The 24,393-nt window shown below is 40.3% G+C and overlaps 2 protein-coding genes and 1 pseudogene across 2 annotated transcripts; all 3 read left to right on the top strand.

Moving 5' to 3' along the window:
- The first annotated feature begins 18,885 nt into the window (after window positions 1-18,885).
- LOC116114874 (LEAF RUST 10 DISEASE-RESISTANCE LOCUS RECEPTOR-LIKE PROTEIN KINASE-like 1.1) lies at window positions 18,886-21,860 on the top strand. Its single transcript, XM_031401011.1, has 4 exons — window positions 18,886-19,640; window positions 19,960-19,995; window positions 20,148-20,402; window positions 20,529-21,860. Exons 1-4 carry the CDS (start codon window positions 18,941-18,943, stop codon window positions 21,455-21,457), a joined length of 1,920 nt encoding a protein of 639 aa, XP_031256871.1. The 5' UTR covers window positions 18,886-18,940; the 3' UTR covers window positions 21,458-21,860.
- On the top strand, window positions 21,684-22,833 carry LOC116114856 (annotated as a pseudogene).
- Window positions 22,832-23,890, top strand: LOC116114855 (PR5-like receptor kinase; the record flags this gene model as incomplete). Its single annotated transcript, XM_031400996.1, has 1 exon — window positions 22,832-23,890. A coding segment is annotated over one exon (1,005 nt), but the record flags the coding sequence as incomplete, so codon positions are not given.
- Between the last annotated feature and the right edge of the window lie 503 nt (window positions 23,891-24,393).

Here is a 24,393-nt window from a genome sequence, read left to right as displayed (position 1 = left end):
TTAACAGGTATAAACACATATACCCCCCATCTTCCAAAGCTCTGATACCATTTACACCTACATAATATTTGTTATATCTAGTCTAACAAATATTATTACAATTAATAACTAATTAACCTAGTTGATTAATTGAAAAGAAAATTAATAATACTTTCAGTTTGTGAAAAATTCTCTCAATCTCTTGTTTACTTTTAATTGTACACTTGAGACAAGGAAAAGGTTTATTCAAGACGATTGATATCCAGGTATGTATTAATCTATTTGATTTATATTGAACATGTAACATAAGAGTTGTGGTAAATAAAATAAGAGAAGAGAAGATCTTTTTCTAATTTTTTCAGTCATTGGAGAACTAGTCCAAAAAGTTTTCCGCATCACTGGACCCCTTTATGATTTAGAAACTGTCCCAAACTTTCTCATGTCTACAAGTCTTTGCCGTCTACTTTTCAAGTCAACTACATGTTGTAGAGGATAAACAACTTAAAGTACAAGGAAAATGCAGCATCACAAATAAAATAAAAGATATCAAGTTTTTTCAAAGAGTTCTTATTTTTGTAAAATCTATTGCCAGTTAGTGATTAGGTTTTAGAATGTCTGGTGTGTCTTATCTTGTGTTCTTCTTTATCTCTCATCTTGTAATTTTTTCTCTGGTTCAAGAAGAAAAGGGCTCCAGCCCAAAATGTCAACCTTTCAATTATGGAATTCTCAATGTTATAGGTTTCCCTTTCTCTAGTGAAACGTATCCTTAGTGTGGATTCTTAACAGTAGAAGGCTGCAGAGAATAAGTTCCGAGGATTCGACTAGGGAAGGATGGACCAGAATTTCATGTTTTGAGCATCTCTAAGGATAATACGCTTATGCTTAGACATGATGAAGGATTCGAGAAGCCTCCTTTGAACAACCGTAGTTGTGTTCAATAGTTGCAAAATGTAACCGTTCCTATCTCTCCTTTTTCTCTTTTGAAGTAATACCCGAAGATTATGAAACCCTATTCAAATGTCCCGATATGTTTTATTCTGTCCCAGAAAATTATGATTCACTCTGTGTTGATGCGTGATTTTGACACCAACTAAACGCATGTATGAAATGCTGAGCAGGCCCAGAAAACACACATGAATGGGGGATTGAGAACGTAAATGGTGGCAAGATGTTTAAAGTGGTTCGGATGCTTAACAAGCGAATCCTACATCCACTGATATTGTATTAATATTTGAGGAATCAGGTCGCAGGTTAGTGAGCTGATTCTAAAGTATTGAGAGTACAAATGAGAGACAGAGAGCTATTACAGAGTGAAATTAGCTAATTAAGAGTAAAAATGAGCGAATCCCACAAACAAGAGAGAAGCTCTCTATTTATAGTGGTATACATTGAGGTAATGATTACTAAATCCATAGAAAAGGGGACTGATATCGTGCATATCTTCTCTTGCGTCCCATCGTTTACCTACCTCAAGGGATTTACGCGACGTGTGCAGGGATTAGAAATGTGGACATTCGGATTGGAAATGTGGACATTCCTCACCCTTTTTTCAGTCTGGCGCACACCTACTGAATTGACAGGAGTGTTCTGCTTGCATCACCATGTGTGTGGCTGCGTCTGAACGACAGCGGGACCTTCCCGAGGTCTGACCACTTGTGCTGACAGGGTGCTGCATCAGCCCTACATTTCTAGGCATAACAGAAGTCCCCTAGTTTTTAAGGTTTGAGAATCGAACCTTGGAAACTACAAATGTCCTGATCTAATGTGTTTGAAGAGATGTTGGTCGATCCGACCTGATTGAGGAGGTTGAGAAGACATTTTCTCACGAGCACCTTGGGATAGCTGGATCTCAGGATCAATGACCTGGTTTTGGGTACCCAGTGATATAGCGACGATCCCGACCTGAGTGGAGTCCTCGACCTGTCTAAACTTAGCAGCTTTTGGAAAGATGAGTCATCATGCTGCTTCGCAATTTGATGTTCGTTAAAACCAAAGGATCACGTCGCCTCATTACCGACGTGAATCGAGTTTGAAAAGTTACGTCGCTTTGCGACTTTACAAGACAAAGAGTGTTCTTTAAAACGACCTCTTCAGATATTTTCCGTTATATTTTTGTTGCAGGTGCATTTAATCGTGTCTCATGCACAATAAGTGCTAGCCATGCGCATTAAATGTGAGCCATGCTGAAACGACATTCTTTATCAGAGCATTAAATGTGGACGTGGTCGCATTAAATGTGGTGGAAGGAAGCGAATCGTCACTTGAGTGTTTCAATGGAAGGGGACGACGATTTGATTTCTTGAGGTGTGATGGTCACTCTTCCCCGTTGATCCGTGACACGTGGTCGCGATCAACGGTCAGATGTGTTTTCCACCCAAACGTCGTCTGACTTGGGGAAACCAAAGCGTCATTTCCTCAACTATATAAAACCCAAGCTCTCCTCAGGCAAAGCTATAGTACTTTCATTATCAGATAGCAAGAAACTTTCGCAAATTAGTTCTTAGTTTTCCAGAGTGGTGTTTGCCTAATTTTTGGAGCAGAAGACTATCTTTTTCATTTTCAAGAGGTAAAGATGATTTCCTCCCTTCTGTTTTTGGTTTGATTTCATCTTTGATAGTCGCCATGCGATGACTGTCCGTCAGTTGCTCGTCGGAGATGAAATATTCTCCGTTGGGCCAGGGCCATTAACGGTGGCTCTTTAAGTATTATTGTTAGGGCTTTTCTAGGTTTTAAAGAGGAAATATTTTCCTCCACATCATCGTACGGAACACTATATGAAGACTGAATGGTACTCTGATTGTTGCTTTTACAGACTGTAGAATGGACCCCCAATGACTAGAGCAGAGGAAGGGACAAGCTCGCCTGCGTGGGATATCCCCGCAGACCCCCCTCGAGAGATCTACTCGGTACTTACTAACGAAGAGCTAGAGAGGGTGGTAAATCAATACGCTATCAGCGCGGACATTTTCCACGATAGGACATATAGCTTGGTATCCGCCACGAGGGTTGGCCACGATCTTCGAAGACATCTTCAAGGGTGCGGGGTTGATCCCTTTCCACCATTTTGTCAGGTCGGTCCTAGATCATTTCGGGATCGCGCCGATACAACTTATGTCGAACATGTACATGATTGTCGTTGCCATATACATCGCATGTCGTGAGAACGGGTTGGGCGAGCTAACCACGGTAGAGCTCTGTTGCTCGTATATCCTAAAAAAGAGCAAGGACAAGGATTCCTACTACTTGTCCAAGCGACCTACTATAGAAGCGAGGATACACAGTTATCCTAGCAATGTGGGGGCCTACGAGACGAAATTCTTTTTCTTTCGTCACAACAGCATTTGCCATTTCTAGGAGCCAGTGGGTTCTCCTTTCTTTTAAACTCGTTTAACTTGATTTGTTCTTCACTAACGAGCTTGTTTTTCTAGTAGCTAACAAAACGACCAGCTTGGAGCTGCTCAAGGACCCGGACAGAATCACCGCCTTTGGTTTTCTGCCCGAACCAAGCAGCGACGCGAGGCTGCTCGTGACAACCGTAAATTTGTGAAGGTACAGCTTCTTCAACCAGAACACAACTTAGAGACCCCTCCACGTAAGCTTCCTTTAAACTCATTTTTTTCCAATTCTTTTCGTGGCGAACTGTTTTACTGACGATTTTCACATGCAGTGACCATACCTCCCAGGGTGCCGAGGCAATTTACTTTTCCTAGGGTCGGCGGCATCAAATCGGACTTTGGCGGGTGCCCTAGTGTGATCTGTTGGGGCTCCTTATCCTTCAATTGCTTGGCCGAAGCAAAAGATCATGACCCAGAAGTCCAAGAAGCGGAAGCAAATTAGGGTCGAAGAGTCTGAGTCTGAGTCTGAGTCTGAGCAGGAGGACTTGGGCGTCCAGCCGGTGAGGTCGTAGACGAGACCACAAACGACCATAGTCCTTAGGAGGAGGTCGGGTAAAGCGCTTATGGGATAAGCCCTATCTACCGAGGGTGTTGGCACACTAATGCTGGACACGATGGGCCAACTCCCGAAACATCTGCAGCTGTTGGTACTTGCCTTGCTGGAATGCGACCTCACGAGAACATTCGATCAGTTCATGGCTTTCGAGCCCGTGGATCTAATGACCACGTCCATCCAATACTCGAGCAAGGTAGAGCGAACTGTCCTCAGCGAGAGCTTCGCTTATTTGTAGTAGCAAAAGAGACTTAACTACTTTTCTTATTGTTCGCAGGCTTTGCTCTCCATGCACTTATCCCTGCAAAAGGTTCAGTTGAGAGCTACCGAAGGAGCGATCGAGTTGAGGGAAGAGAACGCGCGACTCAAACGGGACTTGGCAGCCGCTGAAGCAGAACAAGAACTGTCCACCACCTCGACGAACCAATACCTAAACGAAAGGAACGTCGCTCTTCACACGGTGGACTTTTAGAAAGCCGAGCTCGAGAGAAACGTTGAAGAGATCAACGAGCTCCGGAGGATGGTGGCCAGGCTTACCAAGGAGGCTAGCGAGAAGGACAAGGAGCTGGCAACAACCACCCAGCGGGCCTTACAAGCATAGTGAGGGAGGAGCGAGCTGTGGGAGGCTTCTGAGAAGCAAAGGCAAGCGCTCGAAGTCGAACTCTACACAAGTCAAGGAAGGGTCGCTGCCCTGACCGAGGACATGTAGCGACAAGAAACAGAGATCGAGAGCAAAGCCACTGAATGGGCAATTCAGTCCATATATGCCCTCATGCTAAGGAATCCTGAGATGTATATTTTCGACCTTCCGCCAGACTACCAAGACATCCTTGATGGTATGGCCCGACTCGAAGAACATGATACAGTGGCGACGGCCCGAGGTTTTGATCCAGGGGAGACTTCGGGACATGTCCTAGAGGAGCTGTGCCCGACCAGGCGATTAGCGATGATCCTAGGGGCGATGAGGCTGGGGCTTCAGGAGCTGGGGGCGAAGGCCATTGATCTCCTTTAGTTGTTTCTTTTTTCTGCTTATGTATCCCCTTTTTTTTATTATTATAAATAAAGACTTCACTTTCTCAACCTTTGGAGTTTACCGTTTTTGTATCACATTTACATAAGATCGCATGCTGAATGTTTACAATTACATTGAAGCAAGTCTGTGCGAACAGAGTTATACATTTCATGCGAACAGACTTATACATGTAAAAAGTGATTACAAAAGAACTAAATTATACTCGTTAATTAGAAGGATTACAAAATCTAAAATCTTTACAAGGAAAAATTGAGTTTGAAATTACTGATAATATGGTCGGAGATGTTCAGCATTCTAAGCTCGTGGTATTATGGAACCATTCAACCTTTTGAGATGGTAAGTCCGCGGTCTTATTAATTTGGTGATGCGGTATGGGCTTTCCCAGTTCGGTCCTAGAACTCCCACACTTGGTTCCCGAGTACTGAGAAGAACTTCCTTCAAGACGAGGTCGTCGACTTGAAAGTCTCTTCGTCTGACCTTAGAGTCAAAGAATCTCTTCGTGCGTTGCTGGTAGGCTGCTATCCTTAGCTGGGCCTTGTTGCGATGTTCTTCTACTAGATCTAGACTCGTGCGCATAAGCGCTTCTTTGTTGGCTTCATTGTACAAGTACCTCCAAAGTGAACCGGTTCCTACCTCTACAAGGATCATTGTTTCGCAGCCATATGCTAGCGAAAAATGAGTTTCTGAGGTAGAGGGTCTCGCAGTTGTCCTGTATGCCTATAGGACTTCGGGAAGGTCATCGACCCAATTTCCCTTGGTTGCGCTAAGTTTGGCTTTCAGAGTGTGCTTGATGGTTTTGTTGACAATTTTAACTTGGCTGTTCACTTGCGGTCTTACAACTGAAGCAATTTTTTTATGGATACCCAGTTCTTTGCAAAACTGCTTGAACTCCTCGTTATCGAACTATTTACCATTGTCTAAGATGAGGGAATTAGGAATCCCATAGCAGCATACAATGTTTTTGAAGACGAAGCCCTTGAGTTTTCTGGTCGTAATTGTGGCTAATGGCTCTACTTCAACCCATTTGGTGAAATAATCCACCGTGACCACGGCATACTTAACTCCCCCCTTACCAACTGGCATAGGACCGATGAGATCGATTCCCCACATGGAGAATGGCCGTGGGCTGGTCATGGTTATCAGCTGGCAGGAAGGAGCTCACGGTATGTTCGCGAACCGCTGGCATTTGTCACACCTCTTGACAAAATTATAGGTATCTTCTTGGATTGGGGGCCAATAGTACAATTGACGAACAACATTGTTGGCGAGAGATCGGGCGACGGTGTAATTACCACAGATCCCTTCATGTATCTCCCTCATGATGTAATCTGCCTCTTCGTTGGTTACACATCGGAGGAGAGGGGCGCTAAACCCTCGCCTGTATAGTTGGTAATGAGAGTGTAATGAGTAGATCTTGTTCGCAGGGTCCTTGCCTCGACCTTGTTGTCAGGCAAGATCCTATCTCTAAGATACTGAATGATATGGGTCATCCAAGAAACTGATTTTGTTACGTTCACGGCCTGTTCGACCGGGCTAATATTGGGGGTCTCAATGAACCGAATAGGAATGCTTTCCTGTGCATCTGAATCCAACGACAAGGCTATATTTACCAAGGCATCAGCCACAGAGTTACTCTCTCTAGGAATCTGTGTGATCGTGAAGTGCTTAAATGGCTCGAGTGCGACCTTAGCGTTCCTCAGATAGCTGATTATATTTTCTTCCTTGGCCTGATACTCCGCCAAAATCTGGTTAACGACCAGCATGGAGTCACTGTGGATACTGATCATGGTTAAACCTATTTCTCTGGCCAATTGCAGTCCGACGAGCAGAGCTTCATACTCAGCCTCATTATTGGTCGCCTTAAAACCGAACCAGAGAATACCATGAATACGAGTCCCTTCGGGACTCAAAAGGAGAAGACCTGCCCCGGCCCTCTTTCTGTTCAATGATCCATTGACATAGAGGTTCTAGGTTGCCAGATTTTGAGTAGTTTCCTGAATTACTTCGCTGGGCTATTGCGCAGACTCATTTGGATGATATGAGAACTTTGATATGAAGTCAGCAATGGTTTGCCCCTTGATGGTTGCTTTCGGCCTGTACTTCAGATCGAATTGACTTAATTCCATGGCCCATTTTAGCAATTTACTCGATGCCTCTGGTTTCTGGAGGACTTGCCTGAGCGGGTAATTGGTCATTACATGGATCGTATCGGCGTGAAAATAAGATCGCAGCTTTCTGGAAGCGATCAGCAGGGCATAAGCTAATCGTTTCATTTTTGGACACTATATCTCGGCATCTAACAAACGCTTGCTCACATAATATATGGGCCATTGGACTCTGTTCTCTTCTCGAACTAAGGCTGCACTGACCACGAACTGAGAGACGGACAGATACAAGAGGAGGATCTTTTGCTGGAGAGGTTTGGACAGTAAAGGTGGCTTTCTGAGGTGTTCTTTAATACTCTGGAATGCCTACTCGCATTCGGGAGTCCATTCGAACTTCTTATTGGCTCTTAGCACATTGAAGAATGGCAAGCAGCGATCTGTTGCTCTCAATATGAAGCGACTGAGTGCCGCTATTCGCCCATTGAGGCTCATAACCTGCTTTTTGTTGGTCAAGCTTTTCATATCGAGTAGAGCTTGGATTTTCTCGGGGTTGATTTCTATTCCCCGTTGGTTAACCATGTGTCTTAGGAATTTTCCCGAGGACTCTTCAAACAAGTACTTGAGGGGGTTTAGCTTCATTCTATATTGTCAGAGGATGTCGAACATCTCAGCGAGATGCGCTATGTGATCTGAAGCGACATGCAACTTGACCAGCATGTCATTTACATAGACCTCCATTGATTTTTCGATCTGTTCAAAGAACATTCAATTAACCAACCGCTGATAAGTTGCGCCAGCGTTCTTGAGGCCGAAGGGCATAACTTTGTAGCAGTACAGCCCCCGATCTATAACAAAGGATGTATGCTCTTCGTCCTACGCGTACATCAGAATTTGATTGTATCCCAAGTACGCGTCTATGAAACTCAGTAGCTTGTGCCAGGAGGTGGCATCCACAAGCTGGTTGATTCTGGGCAGGGGAAAATTATCTTTTGGGCATGCCTTGTTGAGGTCAGTGAAGTCAACACAGGTCTGCCATTTGCCGTTAGGCTTTTTTACTAGAACCAGGTTGGCAAACCAGATCGGATAGAGCGCTTCTCGGATGGATCCATTCCAAAGGAGATTATCTACCTCGAGTTTCAAGCCAACATATCGCTTCGGATCCATCGTTTTTCTCTTTTGCGAATCGGCTTGGCTTCACTGTTGATGTTCAATGCATGGCAAATAATATCTGGGCTGATCCGGACCATATCTACATACAACCATGCGAACACATCGATATTCTTTCTGAGGAAGCTGGTCAGTTCGGTGGCGAGCTGGGGGTTGATATTGCTCCCAATCTTCAACACTCTGCTTGGCTTGCTCTGGTCGACCGATACTTCAGACAAATCCTTAACTGGCCCATTGGAAGGGCATTCCTGAATACAAGGGTCCATATTATCCTCCGCTGGGCCAAGCTGTGGCTCGATCCGGCTGATCGCCATTGCCTGTCGGGGAATGCCGCGCGAGATGCCTTTCCCTTTAAACATCATCTGCACTGCTTTTACATAATAGTCACGAGATACGCGCTGAGATCTGTTGACTTCCCCTATCACCGTCGAGGTGGGGAACTTCATCTTTAGATGGTATATCGAAGTGACTGCCTTGAAGTTTCTCAGCAGAGGTCGCCCCAGGATACAATTAAAAGCGGATGGGCAATCCATTACCAAGAATTCAGTTACCTTGGTCACTTCGTCAAAGTCACCCAGCGTGACTGAAAGCGAGATCGTTCCTTTGGGGATCAGATGGTCCCTTGTAAAACTGTATAGGGGGATCAAGGCCGGCCTTAGGTTGGCCTCATCTAATTTCATCCTTTTGAAAGCTGTCTGGAACAGGATGTTCACAGCACTTTCGTTGTCCACCAACATTCTATGGACATCATTGCGCCCTATCAAGGGCATGATTACAAGAGCGTCATCGTGGGGATGATGTAATCGAACTGCATCCTTTTCAGAGAAGGTAATTTTCTCCTCCCTGCAAACCTTTTGAGGTCACTGCGTCGTGTTCATCACACTGACCAGGTCGTGATGGGCTGTGTGATCATATCTTTCTTGGGCACCTCGCGAATTCCCTGCGAGGTATGGTCTTCCAAAGATTATTTTGACGCTACAGATACCTTTGCGATCAAGACACTTCTTACCTGGTTCCCCTTGATTTTTCTCCTATATGGGAGTGGAGTCGAGTCATCAATATACTCTTTGAACTGCTTGATGAGGTCTTCGATTGCCTGTTTGAGAGCTCGGCACTCATCGGTGTGATGCCCATTATCCCGATAAAAGTGACAGTATTTTTTACTGTTTCTGGCTGATAGGGGATTTTTCATGGGCTCAGGCTCTCTGAGCAGACTGGCTTCTTCAGACTTATCGAGGATAGCTGATACAGATGCATTCAAAGGTGTATACTGATTTCAATCGTAATCGCGATCGCGACGAGGAACTGGAGCATAAGACTTTTTGGGCTCGAACTGCGATTTCTTTCCTTTTCGTTGATCATCATTAGCCCATCTGCGATCAACTCTCCTATCTTCCTTATGGCCAGGCGCACTACCTGAAGCGCCGAGGTCGCAATGGTGGAGCACCGCCATGGAATTTTCAATACGGAGGTACTTCTCCACGAGGTTATTTAAGTGGGTGAGGGAAACATCATCCTCAACCTGCAGCTCTTTCCATAGGTCGGTCTGTGGGTAAACTCCCGCTATGATAAGAGTCTGAACAGACTCTTCGGGAGTGTGAGCTACCTTATTAAGTTCTCTGTGGAATCGATCGATGTACGATTGGAGGGATTCATCCCTCTCTTGCCTTATATTGCTGAGGTAGCTCAAAGGCATTGAGAACTTTCGGTTTGCTTGGAAATGCCTCAGGAACATCGTGCTTATCTGAGGCCATAAGCTGATTGATCTCGCCGAGAGCGACCTGAACCATCGTTTGGCATGAGAGGTTAGAGTTACTGCCAAACGACACTTTGCCAAATCTGAAACCTGGTGAAGCTCCATCAGGTTGTTGAATTCATACAAGTGATCTTGCGGATCAGAATTTTCATCGAACGCCCGCATATCGGGCATTCTAAATCTTGATGGGAGAAGGGCGGCCAATGTTAGTGTATGCCCTAGGAACCAATCGTGTCATCAGTTTCGAGGCATTATGTTTTGTATATATATGTGAATGTGTATAGTTTGTACATACATTTTATCTTGTTAATAGAAGAAAGTGTTCTTATTTCACATGTGGTTTATTGCTTCATTTATATATATGTATTACATGTGAAATGTCCGGATGATACAAATCTTTAGAAGATCAAAATCATCAAAGTATTCCCTACATAGGTAATATTAATTGGGCAATAATATTACATAGTAGGCATGCTGAATGCCTCCGTAGAATATCATGTGATGGTATTGGTGTGGGTGATTATAAAAGTTATATCACTAGGGCATTAGCATGGATACGCGGTTAGTGAACTGTTTATTGAATATGGCCATTTATGATGAATCACATGGACATTTAAAATGTAGTCAATGATTTATCATAAGATCATACTAGGGTATTATTAATCCTTAGACCTGAGATATCACGGTTGGATTCTGCATAAACGCATATGGTTCATATGGTGTATAAACATGAGGCTAATCATGCCATGTGTTAATAAGCCGATTTGGCCATGTGTTGTTTATGTGTGAGGACAAGTGATAGTCAAGATGGGATCCGTTGACTTGGTATAGATTGATATCAAGTTCCTAGACAAATGTCAAGATACATTGGAAAAGGGAAATCTCCGGCCGGGGTATATAAAATGTTACATGAAAGGTTGTTTCATGGTGACACGTTCCATATGTATTGAATTAAAATTAAGATAAGGATTTTGACATACCATGAATCCATTCTTAATTGGGATTAGACAACGGAAGGATTTGATTATACAACATGTATGATTGTAAAAGGTTCGTTGGAGTATATCTTCATTGTGACTTAGGGGTTATGGAGCATTGCTAGATGCCTACCATAATCAGTGGGAGTTTTGTTCATAAAGAGTTATGACAAAACATATCGAAATAGTCTGTGATATTGGGCCCACGGCTAGGCCACAGTGAACCTAAGAGGTCACACATAAAAACTAAGGAGAATGAAGAAATAGCCAAAGAGAGTTGATTATCCAAGGTTGGCTAGCACCTACCAAAGGTAATAAAGTTATTTATATTAATCATTTTCTTTATATTAAATTGGATTTTACAAGGGGTTGTAATTGTAAACAATTTAAGGGTTAAATTGTTATGTAAACAATTTAAGAGTTAAATTGTTAATTGTGATTAAATGTTAATCCAATGTTATAATTTAAAGAAGTTTAACAACTTCATAACAATTATGGAATTGTTTAAGGAAGTCCAAAACAATTATTAAATTGTTTACAAGGATTCCTATATAAAGAAAATGATATATCAATTTTTGTGAAGAGATAAAAAAAAAAAAAAAAAAAACTCTAAGAACCCTAAATATTTCTCTTGGTCAAATTTCTTCTTACCTTGGTGTGGATACTCTTTTGCTTAATTTCTCTTGAAATTAAGAGTCTCCAAGGTTGCTAAGGACTTAAGGTAACATGTTCTACCTTACTTATTTCAATCTGATTGAAATTTTTTTTTAAACTATGACTATACTTTCTATAGTATGATATGCTTGATTCTCCATGCATCCATCTTTCAGCCAATACCTCCGGAAAGAAGGGAGACGCCTCTACGACCTGCCCTCGCTCATTTTGTTGAGCCTTTAATTGATCGAGAGCTTGATGCAGCTCTTTGATTTGAGGTAGCGGCGCTACCCGGAGATTACTTTCCGTAACATGGGTTTGACCCACTCAGTTACAGTTGAGGAACGACCGTAGGTCGAATTCCTCCTTGCCTCTATTGACAGTTCCGGCCAAATGTGACACACGCTGGCTAAAGCCATGTGACAGCGACGAATTATTCAAGGAATTTTTACGACCCCTGCGGTGGTGCGGACCATCCCACGGAGTGTGATAACTTCCCCTATGATGACCAAAGTTGTCATTTCGGCGGTGATGAGAATCGCCCTGCTTCGCACTTTTATGGGAGTGCTTGTACGACATGACATGGGGTTGCTCGAGCGACGGCATGTCGCCAAGCCACAACTTTACGGGTATTCTACCCGGGGTACGATCTGTGTTTACTGGCCCTTCAGAGCCCCGAGGCCTATTGTTTGCCACTTGTTTTCCCTTTATTTGGCGTGCTACAGTGCGCGCAGCTTGGGCTATTGCCCTTTTTCGCACTTTCACGTGACCTACAGGCGTTTTTGGTGGCTGCATCGCCTCATTTGATTCGGCTGGCATAACCCGATCCAAACGGTCTAGCCTTTGACTAACCGTTTGGAGAGTATTGTTGAACCTCTCCAGGTAGCTCATGACGATAGGGTCAAGTTGTGAACTTGAAAGGACATCCCCCGCGGCTTTTTGTGGAACTAAGGGCACCTCGGGAGAGGTGTCTTGTACTTGGGGGATCTCTTCAACACCATGATTTGTTCGCTCAAGTTCGAATTGGCAAGCCATTTGCTGTTGTAGGACCAGTTAGTCAGAGATTCTCCTGATGAAGGACGAATACTAAATCAGGCCTTCCTTCTAGCGCCAAACTGTTGATATGTGATTTTGACACCAACTAAATGCACGTATGAAATGTTGAGCTGGCCCAGAAAACACATGTGAATGGGGGATTGAGAACGTAAATGGTGGCAAGATGTTTAAAGTGGTTCGGATGCTTAACAAGCGAATCCTACGTCCACTGATGTTGTATTAATATTTGAGGAATCAGGTCGGGGGTTAGTGAGCTGATTCTAGAGTATTGAGAGTACAAATGAGAGAGAGAGAGAGAGAGAGAGAGAGAGAGAGAGAGAGAGAGAGAGCTATTAAAGAGTGAAATTAGCTAATTAAGAGTAAAAATGAGCGAATCCCACAAACGGGAGAGAAGCTCTCTATTTATAATGGGATACATTGAGGTGATGATTACTGAATCCGTAGAAAGGGGGACTGATATCGTGCAGATCTTCCCTTGTGTCCTGTTGTTTACCTAATTGGAGGGATTTACGCAACGTGTGCAAGGATTGGACACGTGGACATTCCTCACCCTTTCTTCAATCTGGCGCGCACCCACTGAACTGACGGGAGTGTTCTGCTTGCGTCACCATGTGATGTGGCTACTTCTGAACGACAGCGAGACCTTCCCGAGGTTTGACCACTTGTGCTAACAGGGTGCTGCATCAGCCCTACATTTCTAGGCATAACACTCTGCAATGACTCTAGCCACTCAATTATCTACTACAACGGCTCAAAACATGGTTTATTACCAGATCCTCCTCCACAATGCTCACTTATTCTGTTACAAACGAACAGGACTCTGTCAATTTAGGGAGAGCTCACATTAACTTTACCTTATTTCTTTGATAATTATTGAACACATAGGCACTGCAAGGTAGCCTAATGTCACAACCAGCTTGCTTGATGACTCAAGTGTGCTGCATGTTGCTTAATGGTTAAGTAAACTTAGTGACTAAGTATACTTCATAGCTATTTAAACTTAATGGCAAAGGAACTTCAAGGATAAGCATTATCCATTCCCAAAGTTGCCACCTAGTGTTACTTAAGGATTAAGTATACAATATATCTAGTTATATTCTTTGAGGAGGTTTAGCTTATAAATAGGCCACTTCCCCTTATAAAGTTCATAAGTTGTAATCCTTCAATATAGAGTTTACATTTTCTCTACATTTATTTTTCTAATTTGCATACTGTTAGTCTTTGAGTTTGTGTGAGTGTTAGGCTGCTTAACACATTTTCGAAGAGTTAAGGTCGCACGGACTTAGCAAAGAAATTAAATGCGTTACAGTAAGCACATAATCCGTAACAAAGAGTGATCAGATTTTAATCAGATGAAGTAAAAAAGAATGACAACTTAAATTGCTGAGCTGGCCTTTCTATATATGTTTGTAACAGAACAAGGAAATGAGACCTTCCATGGAAGTGGTATTGGAGGAATTGAAGAGAATTGAAAGTGGAGAGTGCAAGCCAAAGAATCTAAACAATAAAAATGAAGTGTTGAAGAGCATGCAACCAACAGCTTCATCACCAGATTGTGATGAGGCTTCTTACTTGTTGAAGAATATAGGTTGTCACCTACATCCGTTAAAGCAAAATGGTCGGGCTAGTGGCGACACCACATCTAGTGTCAGTTGTTACGGTTTAAATTATGTCTTTGGTATAATCTTTTAAATTGTTTTTGCCAACAAGCTGCCCGATCCACAGTGTGGATAATGAATATGTTTTTCAATTATCTCTTTGGTATAATCTTTTAAATTACACTTAATTAATATTAGGACAACTATCGAAAACTATCCCTATATTTTCAGCCATTACCAAACAAAATAACACTATTTATAAAATCATCAAAAACTACCCCTGGCCCTAACTTCCATCTATTACCGTTAGTTGGATAAATTTATGCTAGCCCTGAGATTTTGGTTCACTTACGAAGGACAATAATTTCAAGAACTTTTATTTTAAAATATATCAAGGATATATGTTATCTAGCATAGAATTTGATATACAAATTAAAACTATACAACACTTTAAACCCGTAACTTTTAACCTCACTAAAATATTTTATTTTAAAATAATAATAATAATAATAGAAAATTTCAAATTTTAGAAAACATTCCATAAAAATTGTACCAAAAAAAAAAAAAAAAGCAGAAAGAATAATTCCCAGCCACTCTCACTCATTTTTACAATATTCCCATTATTTTGCAACGCAAATATAGAATAATTTGATAATAACAAAAAAAAAAAAAAAAAAAACCCATAAATAAATTTAAAAAATCATATTCGAAGTTAATATTAAAAAACTTGAATTCCTCAAATTTATGTTCTGGTAAATTTATGTCATCAATAATAAATTTAAGTAGGTAAGACATAAAATGAGATTTTATAAGTATAAGAATTTTTAAATAAAAATTAGTGGTTGATAGCGGTTTAGTAAAGTAGAATAAAAAAAATGAAAGATAAATAATATATAATACAAAAAAAAAATTAAAAAATTAAGAATATGTAATATTTTAAAAGTTTAATTTAAAAAAAATGATTTTCTAAGGGGTAAAATGTATTTCATAAGAATATAAAGAGTTACAGAAAGATTGTACAAGGGAATTTATGGTAAAATTTAAATAGACCCCTTTGTCACTAACTGTGGATGGAAGTTAGGCCAGGGGTGGTTTATGATGATTTTGTAAATAGTGTTAATTTGGTCGTAACTGAAAATATAAGGCTGGTTTTGGTAATTTTATTTTTATTTTTAAGTCCAAACGTTTTCCAACTTTCGGTTTGTTCAAGTCTTCACAAACAGAATTTCAAGTCAATTGCGTGGTCTAGAGGTTAAAAAACTTAACGTACTAGAAAATGCAGCATCAGAATGATAGAATTAAAGAACTCAACACTAGTTTCTGAAGAGCTTAGTTTGTTAAATTGTTGCCAACTAGAGTTGAGTTTAGAAAGTCTGGTGTCTCTTATCTTGGTCCTTCTTTTATCTCTTATCTTTTACTTGTTTCTTTGGCTTGAGGAAAAGGGCTTCTGGCCAAAAGTCATTCTTTCCATTGTGGAGATCTTGGGCTTCTGGGATTCCCCTTCTCAAATGAAACGTATCCTGAAGTGGATTCTTGAGCAAGTTCCCGTATTCAATTGGGAAAAGATGGGCCCTTTTTTTATGTTTCAACTATCACGCATGATGATACGAATACGCTTACGCCTCAAGATCGACCTGGATTGGGAAAGCCTCCTTTGTACAACCGTAGTTGTGTTGAATCCTGAGAAATTTTTACCATTCCTAGCCCTCCTTTTATGTCTTTTGAAGCATTACAACCGAACAATCAAACCATGTTGAAATGTCAGGGTAAGACGAATCACAACCTCTGCGTAAAGTATACTCTTACCTGTAATGACTCCAAACACTCCATTATCTTTTACAATGGCTCAAATCATCATCATGGATCATCAACAGTTCCTTCTGACTGTTCACTTATCCCATCCAAAATGAACAAGGCTCAAAATGGTCTTGACGTCTCGAATTTCTACACCGATTGGTTCCAACTTCAAGTGAATGTAACCAGAGAATGTCGTGATTGTCATTTTCATAGAGGAGGTGCATGCCAAATTGACCACCACGGAAAATTTCATTGTCAAAATGCTAGAACAGGTATGACCAAAGAAACAGTAAGGTACTAGAACTTGCACATTCTGGTTTGATATTGGAAGTTAATTCTTTGATTCTGATTAGCCTCAGTCTTGTCACCTGGGTTTGCAGGAAATAAGAAAGCTAACTTAGAATGTCACAACAAGTTGTATATTAGTTTACAGTTTTAATGTCTCTGTTCTATTTATGATCGTATCATGAATTTGGAGGATGCAGATAACAATATTTATTGTTTTCAAAGGTAACACTTTGTAACTATTTTTGCAGATGCAAAAATATCGAATCTAGGCATAGATTTAAAAATTAACAAAAATACCCTTCTAAGTTTGTTAATTTACTAAACACCTCTGTAATAAAATATTAAAAATTAACAAAAATACCCCCACCCACCCATTAAATACCGATAGTCGATCACCACCACTGGAAGGTGGCCGAAGTCGTCGTATCGATGCACGACCGGCTGGATCTGGCTAGTCGTGTGCCGATATGACCTTTTTCGACAAGAGTCACGGCGGATCTGGCCAGAAAATATCAAATCTATGGCCAAAGATCTGGCCGTTGACGGCTAGATCCTTGGTCGTATCCAGATCCATTGTGGATATTGTCGGAAAAAGCTAGATCGATTACTACCGACCAGATCTAGCCAATAGTACACCAATATACCAGATTTTGGCCATCGTCTGGTAGGGGCCTAGTTAGTAAATACGCGTTTTATACGCGAATTATACGCCCAGCCGTATAATTCACGTATAAAACGCGTTTTAACGTATGTTATAAAAATTGCCGAATTATACGCGTATAATATGAATACCCGTATAATTCGCGAATTATTGCAAAAAAAAAAAAAAAAACCTATTGCTCACCCCAAAACGACGTCGTTTTAGGGGGTTTAATTCAAAATTACACTGTATCTCTTCTCTTCTTCAGTTCTTCTCCTTCCTCAGTTCTGCGACCGATGACATTTTCAGCTTTTTTTCCTCAGATCTTCGACGTTTTCAGCTTTTCTGCCAATACTTCTCCTTCCTCAGCTCGGACGGCGAACTGGTTGAGATTTTAATGGGTTTGTGTTTGTGTTTGGGGGAGAAGAATAAGTTTAAAGAAAGGAAATTATTGGCAGAAAAAATAACCTGTAAAGCAGATGCCATTGTTGGAACTCTGGAAGAAGCAGTTGGCTTTGTGGGTGAGACCGTGAGACAATGAGAGATGATTTGATTGAAGAAGAGAAAGGGAGGGGGGTTTTCAAGATGGGTCACGGGTGTTTAATTTGTGTTTGTGGTGGATTTCAACACTCAACACTGTAACTGTAGATTACATTTTATAATTCTATTGCATAAACAAAAAAAAAAAATATATATATATATATTTTCTATTGGTGGGATAGAACAAGACATGGGGTGGGATAGAACAAGACATGGCCTGGGAATTTGTTAAGGCAAAGAAAAGATTAACGTTACCATAGGCAAAAGCAAAAGCAAAAGATTTAATTGAAGTCAATGCTGAGATACATTAATAATTAGTCCATAAAAGTATCCAAACTAGGATCAATATTGCCATATTTTTCAAAACGTATTATTGATAATATACCGTATTAAACCCGTATATACCCGCATCGTATTTTTTCCGTATCCGAATTTTATGACCGAATTTTTATAAACGTATTTTTCACTGTTTGCCGTATTATACCTGTAAAATTCCCGTACCGTTTTTTTGCCGTACCCGTATTTACTAACTAGGGGTAGGGGTGATCGGAATCTAGCAAATGTAGGTTGATAGGGTATTTTTGTTAATTTCTAATATTTTTTGGGGTGTTTAGTTAAATTAATAAACTTAGAGAGTTTAAAAAAATTAAATAAGTAGAATAATATTTTTAGAATAAAGAAATAAATGTATATTTTGGATAGTACAGGGGAGTAATTGTGAAACAAATGCACCCGCATTCTTATGTTCATATATTGGAGATATTTTTCAACATAAACTTTGAAAAGTCAAATTCTGTTCCTTTTCCTCCACACGGTGGAATTTTTATTTTATTTTGAACATCTTCAATAATTCAAACATAATATGAGCATCATAAATGACAGTAATCAAGATGCTTTCTGACATTAAATTAAACATTTTTAACCTTCTTATCACTTACTCCAAAGATTTAAGTCAATCAAAAAGCAGATTTTCAATCAGTTTATAACTGACCAAAGGTTAGTTAGTTGAAAATTGAAATGGCAGTAGCTTGATGTCTAAGGTAAAATTATTTTTTTAAACTTTGTTATAATATTATAAACTATGTTTGATTTATATTAAACATGTAACATAAGAGTTGTAGGTAAATAAAATAAGAGAAGAGAAGATCTTTTTCTGATTTTTCCAGTCATTGGAGGACCAGTCCATAAAGTTTTCCCCATCATGATTTAGAAACTGTCCCAAACTTTCTCATGTCTACAAGTCTTCGCCGTCTACTTTCCAAGTCAACTGCGTGTTGTAGAGGATAAACAACTGAAAGTACAGGGAAAATGCAGCACCACAAATAAAATAAAAGATATCAAGTTTTTTCAAAGAGTTCTTATGTTTGTAAAATCTGTTGCCAGTCAGTGATTAGTTTTTAGAATGTCTGGTGTGCCTTATCTTGTGTTCTTCTTTATCTCTCATCTTTTAATTCTTTGTTTGGCTCAAGAAGAAAAGGGCTCCAGCCCAAAATGTCAGCATTTCGATTGTGGAATTTTCCGCAATTTAAGCTTCCCCTTTTACAATGAAACGTATTCTGAGTGTGGATTCTTGACAGTAGAAGGCTGCAATGAACAAGTTCAGAAGATACGACTGGGGAAGGATGGGCCACTGTTTCATGTTACAGGCATCACCAAGGATAATACGCTTCTGCTTCAAGAGAAACCAGAATATGAAAAGCCTTTCGACCACCGTAGCTGTGTTGAATACTTGAAGAATTTTACCATTCCCAGCTCTCCTATTCTCTCTTTTGAGGTATTACCAAAAAATCAAATCCTGTTCCAATGTCCCGGTTCGCCTTACACTGCCCCAGAAGATTACGGTTCGCTTTGCAATGACTGCAACCACTCAATTATCTACTACAAAGGCTCAAATCATGGAGAACCATTAAGTCCTCGTGACTGCTCACCTATTCCGCTTCAAATGAACAAGACTCCAAAGGGTGTTGATTACTTTAATGTGTCTACTGGCTGGTTCCGTATTCAGGTGAATGTGACGAAGGAATGTCTTGATTGTAATAATAGAGGAAGCCAATGTCGAATTGACAACAAGATAAATTTTCAATGTCCAAAGGCCCGAAAAGGTATGATGAACTTACATTACGAGGTCCTAGAACTTTAACATATTTGTTTATTCTTCGAAGTTGGGAGTCATTTTTTTATATATTTATAAAGCTAATTCTAGTTCCAACTTATTGTTTAATATCACGCCACAAATTGAATAATTCTCTTCGATTTTGATTGGTCCCTCACTTGGCTTTGGACTTTGGAGGAAGTTAGTAAGCTGCTTAGTTTGTCACAGCAATAGTTTCAGACAGAACAGTTCTATCAGCATGATCCTGTCACATATTTGGATGGTGCAGATAACTACTAACACTGTTGCATTTGTATTTTTATTTGCAGAAAATGGAAGCCTATTGAAGACAGGCATAGGAGTAGGTAATATACCTCTCTTATCAAATCAAATGTTATAATTATGAAAAATTCCATTTCTGCCTCATATGCTCCTATGCAACCGTAGCTGAGTAGTATTTTGTGGTTTTCCTCATCTGCTGGCAATAAAATTTGCAATTGTTATCTTTGCTTATTAGGAATTGGAGTTGGAGGATTAACAGTCCTTATAGTGGTTCTATTAATTTGGTTCATTCGTCGTCGTAAGAAACAAAAATATGATAACTTCAACTCAAGATACACTGCTTCAAATCCTTCCTCCAACTCAGAGCTGCAACTAGGCAGTGCCTATTATGGGGTCCCTATCTTCTCCTACACTGAACTTGCAGAAGCTACCAATAATTTTAGTGAGGCAAATGAAGTTGGGCACGGAGGCTTTGGAACGGTATACTATGGTAAGAAGATAAACTCTTTTATGTTTCAATTGAATGTAGTATCTAATTTCCAGAGAAAAGAAGAAAAAAACTAGAAGGGCTTACTTAACAGGTTGCTGAATGGCCTATTTCACCCTTTTCAATCAGCAAAACTTCGCGATGAACGGGAAGTTGCTGTCAAGCGTCTATATGAGCACAACCACAGAAGGCATCAGCAGTTTATGAATGAAATTAAGATCCTCACACATTTGCGCCATAAAAATCTGGTCTCCCTCTATGGCTGCACTTCTTGTGACAGTCCGAAGGGCCTCCTCCTTGTGTATGAATACGTTAACAATGGAACTGTTGCAGATCACCTCCATGGTGATCGAGCGAAGCCTGGTCCACTCACTTGGCCTATTCGTTTGAACATCGCCATTGAAACTGCCAGCGCATTGGTCTATCTCCATGCTTCTGATATCATACACCACGATGTCAAGACTCATAACATTCTTCTTGACAACAACTTTTGTGTAAAAGTTGCAGATTTTGGGCTTTCGCGATGGTTCCCCAATAATGTTACTCATGTTTCAACTGCTCCACAAGGATCTCCAGGCTATGTTGACCCTGAGTATTATCAATGCTACCAGCTAACCGATAAGAGCGATGTTTACAGCTTTGGAGTTGTTCTGATTGAGCTCATATCATCAATGCCTGCTGTTGATATAAACAGGCATAGACATGAGGTCAATTTGGCTAACTTTGCCATGAACAGGATTCAAAAGCGTGCAACTGAGGAGCTGATTGATCCATCTCTTGGATATCAGTCAGATGCAGAAGTCAAAAGGATGACAACTTCAGTTGCAGAGTTGGCATTTCTATGTTTGCAACAGAATAAGGAAATGAGACCTGCCATGGATGAGATCTTGGAGGAACTGAAGAGAATTGAAAGTGGAGAATCCAAGTTGAAGAGTGTGCAGCAGCCACCAGATTGTGACGATCTTGCCTTGATGAAGCACATCCAGATGCCATCCTCACCCATTTCTGTGACAACAAATTGGATCAGTAGTGACACTACATCTAATGTGAGTGGTTAAGTTTTTGGCTTACATGCTGAAAATATGTGTAAACATTTCACTTGTAGAGGTGATGTATATGTGATAAAATGGAGCTGTTTCTTGTGCTTATGTTTTAAGGCTCCTGTGATTTGTTAACTAGTTTCCAGTTTGTATTTTGAAAGCTGATCCTATCTTTTTCACTTGATATTTGACCAGAATTGTCATTGATAGTATAGCAAACAGAGATAACTTCTTGTAATTGTAATGTGAGTTTCCAGTTTCCAGTTTTGGAATCAGAGGATCAACCGTCGTGATAGTTGTTCTGTTAATTTGGTTCATACACCGTCACAAGAAACAAAAATATGCAAGCTTCAACTCAAGATTCATTTCTGATCCCTCCTCAAGATCAGAACTGGAAGTGGGCAGTGCCTGCTTTAGGGTCCCGGTCTTCTCCTACAAAGAACTTGCAGAAGCCACTAATGATTTTAGTCATGAGAAAGAACTTGGAAATGGAGGCTTTGGAAAAGTATACAATGGTAAGAAGCTAAACAATTTATGTTTCTGTCAAATATTTGTAGTTTAGAGGAAGACCTGATTGATTGCTAAATGGCCTCTTTGAACCCTTGCAATAAGCAAAACTTAAAGACGGGAGAGAACTTGCAGTGAAACGCTTTCATGAGCACAACTACAGAAAGTTTGAAAAGTTTATGAACGAAATTGAGATCCTCACTTGATTGTGCCACAAAAATCTTGTGTCCTTTTATGGCTACACTTCGCGTCACAGTCCGCAGGGTCTTACAGGGGTGTATGAATTCATTCCTAATGGAACTGTTGCTGATCATCTTCACGGCAGAAGAGCAAAGGCTGTTTCCCTTCCATGGCCTATTCGTATGAACATTTCAATAGAAACAGCTAGTGCACTGGTTTACCTCCATGCTTCTGATATTATACACCGCGATGTGAAAACTAACAACATCCTTCTTGACAATAGTTTCAATGTAATAGTTTCCAGATTGTTTCCCGCTAATGCTACTCATGTTTTGACCGCCCCACAAGGATCTCCTGGCTATGTTGACCCTGAGTATCATCTATGTTATCAGCTAACTGATAAAAGTGATGTTTATAGCTTTGGAGTTGTCCTGATTGAGCTCATTTCATAAATGCCTCCTGTTAATATGAATAGGCAGAAACAAGAGATTAATTTGGCTTCCTTAACAATAAACAGGATTCAGAATTGTGCAATTGAAGAGTTGATTGACCCATGTCTTGGATATCAACCAGATGAAGAAGTTAAAAGAATGACAACTTCAGTCGCAGAGCTGGCCTTCCTATGTTTGCCGCAAAACAAGGAAATGAGACCTTCCATGGATGAAGTTTTGGAGCAATTGAAGAGAATTGAAACTGGAGAGTGCTAGCAATTATCAAAACATTGAGGCGTTTTTTAGGAACAATGGGTCCCTGGCTCCTAAAAGATATAATTATTCAGAAATCAAGAAAATGACTAACTCATTTAGAGAAAAACTAGGCGAAGGAGGGTACGGAGGTGTTTACAAAGGTAAACTACTCGATGGGCGTAATGTTGCAGTGAAGGTCTTAAAAGAAGCCAAAGGTAATGGTGAAGAATTTATCAATGAGGTGGCTAGTATTATTAGGACTTCTCATGTAAACATAGTTGCTCTTTTAGGCTTTTGTTTTGAGGGCAGTAAAAGAGCTCTTGTTTATGAGTTTATGCCTAATGGTTCTCTGGAGAAGTTCATATATGAAAAAAGTATGGAAACGAATCAAAAGCTGACATGGGAAACCTTATACCAAATTGCAGTGGGCATAGCTCGAGGCTTAGAGTACTTACATCGTGGTTGTAGCACAAGAATTTTGCACTTTGACATAAAACCCCATAATATTCTCCTAGATGAAGAATTTTGTCCAAAGATCTCTGATTTTGGTCTTGCTAAAATTTGCTTGAAGAAAGAGAGTATCATATCATTGACAGGTGCACGAGGAACTATTGGTTATATTGCTCCAGAAGTAGTTAGTAGAAACTTTGGAGAAGTCTCTCACAAGTCGGATGTTTATAGCTATGGAATGATGGTTTTAGAAATGGTTGGAGGAAGAAAAAATGTTGACGTTGGTGTTGATCGTACCAGTGAAATATATTTTCCACATTGGATTTACAACCGTCTTGAACTAGATGAAGAACTTGGACTGAAAGACATTGAAAGTGAAGAGGATCAAGAGTGTGCTAGGAAGATGATCATGGTGAGCTTGTGGTGTATACAAACTAATCCTTCAGACAGGCCAACAATCAGCAGAGTAGTAGATATGTTGGAAGGGAGAAGTTCTATGCAAATCCCACCCAAGCCTTTCCTATCTTCTCCGAGAGCTGCCCCAAGAGATTCTTCATCTACACTACTTAGCTAAATAGTTCATGATGTGTTAGCTGTTAAGAAATCCCACAATAATATGTTTATGTTTGTACTCTTCAATGAAATTCTATTGATACAGTTATATTTAAGCATAAATTAAATTTCTACTCTAAGCAAGGTCTAACCTATTGAAAGCCAAAGAGTAATTGCCTTTTGGGATTTTAACTAGAGGTGAGTGGTTTCGGGTACCCTGCATTTTTCGGGGGAACCGGAATCAGAACCGCAGAGTGCAGGTTCCCAAAAAAAGAACTGGAACCGCACAGTGCAGATTCTTAAATTCAAGGAACCTGAACCTAACCGGGTACCCTGTAAACAATCAATTACCCTCCTATTAGTTTAAAAAATGATAAAAATACCTTAAAAGTTTACAAATACACCCCTAACAAATTTTGATTACTCATTCATTTGTGTCCAATGTAACTCATAAATCCTCTAATCTCTAAACAACACTTGAATTCAATCAATTCATCACAATTCACAAAAAATTTCTCAATCAAGACCAAGATACCAACAATTATTCATCTGTAAATTATTAATTTAATGTTATAAATT

The sequence above is a fragment of the Pistacia vera genome, unplaced genomic scaffold (genome assembly GCF_008641045.1).
Source record: "Pistacia vera cultivar Batoury unplaced genomic scaffold, PisVer_v2 Contig724, whole genome shotgun sequence".
NCBI lineage: Eukaryota > Viridiplantae > Streptophyta > Magnoliopsida > Sapindales > Anacardiaceae > Pistacia > Pistacia vera.
The sequence above is the reverse complement of the archived record's forward strand: the minus strand, read 5'-3'. Positions and strand labels throughout refer to the sequence as shown.

What these genes read in the sequence shown, in the direction of transcription:
- LOC116114874 (XM_031401011.1), top strand. Translation starts at nt 18,941, where the DNA reads ATGTCTGGTGTGCCTTATCTTGTGTTCTTCTTTATCTCTCATCTTTTA. An exon ending in ATGTCCAAAGGCCCGAAAAG is followed by an intron (nt 19,641 to 19,959) that starts GTATGATGAACT and finishes TTTTATTTGCAG; the next exon opens with AAAATGGAAGCCTATTGAAG. An exon ending in CTTTGGAACGGTATACTATG is followed by an intron (nt 20,403 to 20,528) that starts GTAAGAAGATAA and finishes CTTTTCAATCAG; the next exon opens with CAAAACTTCGCGATGAACGG.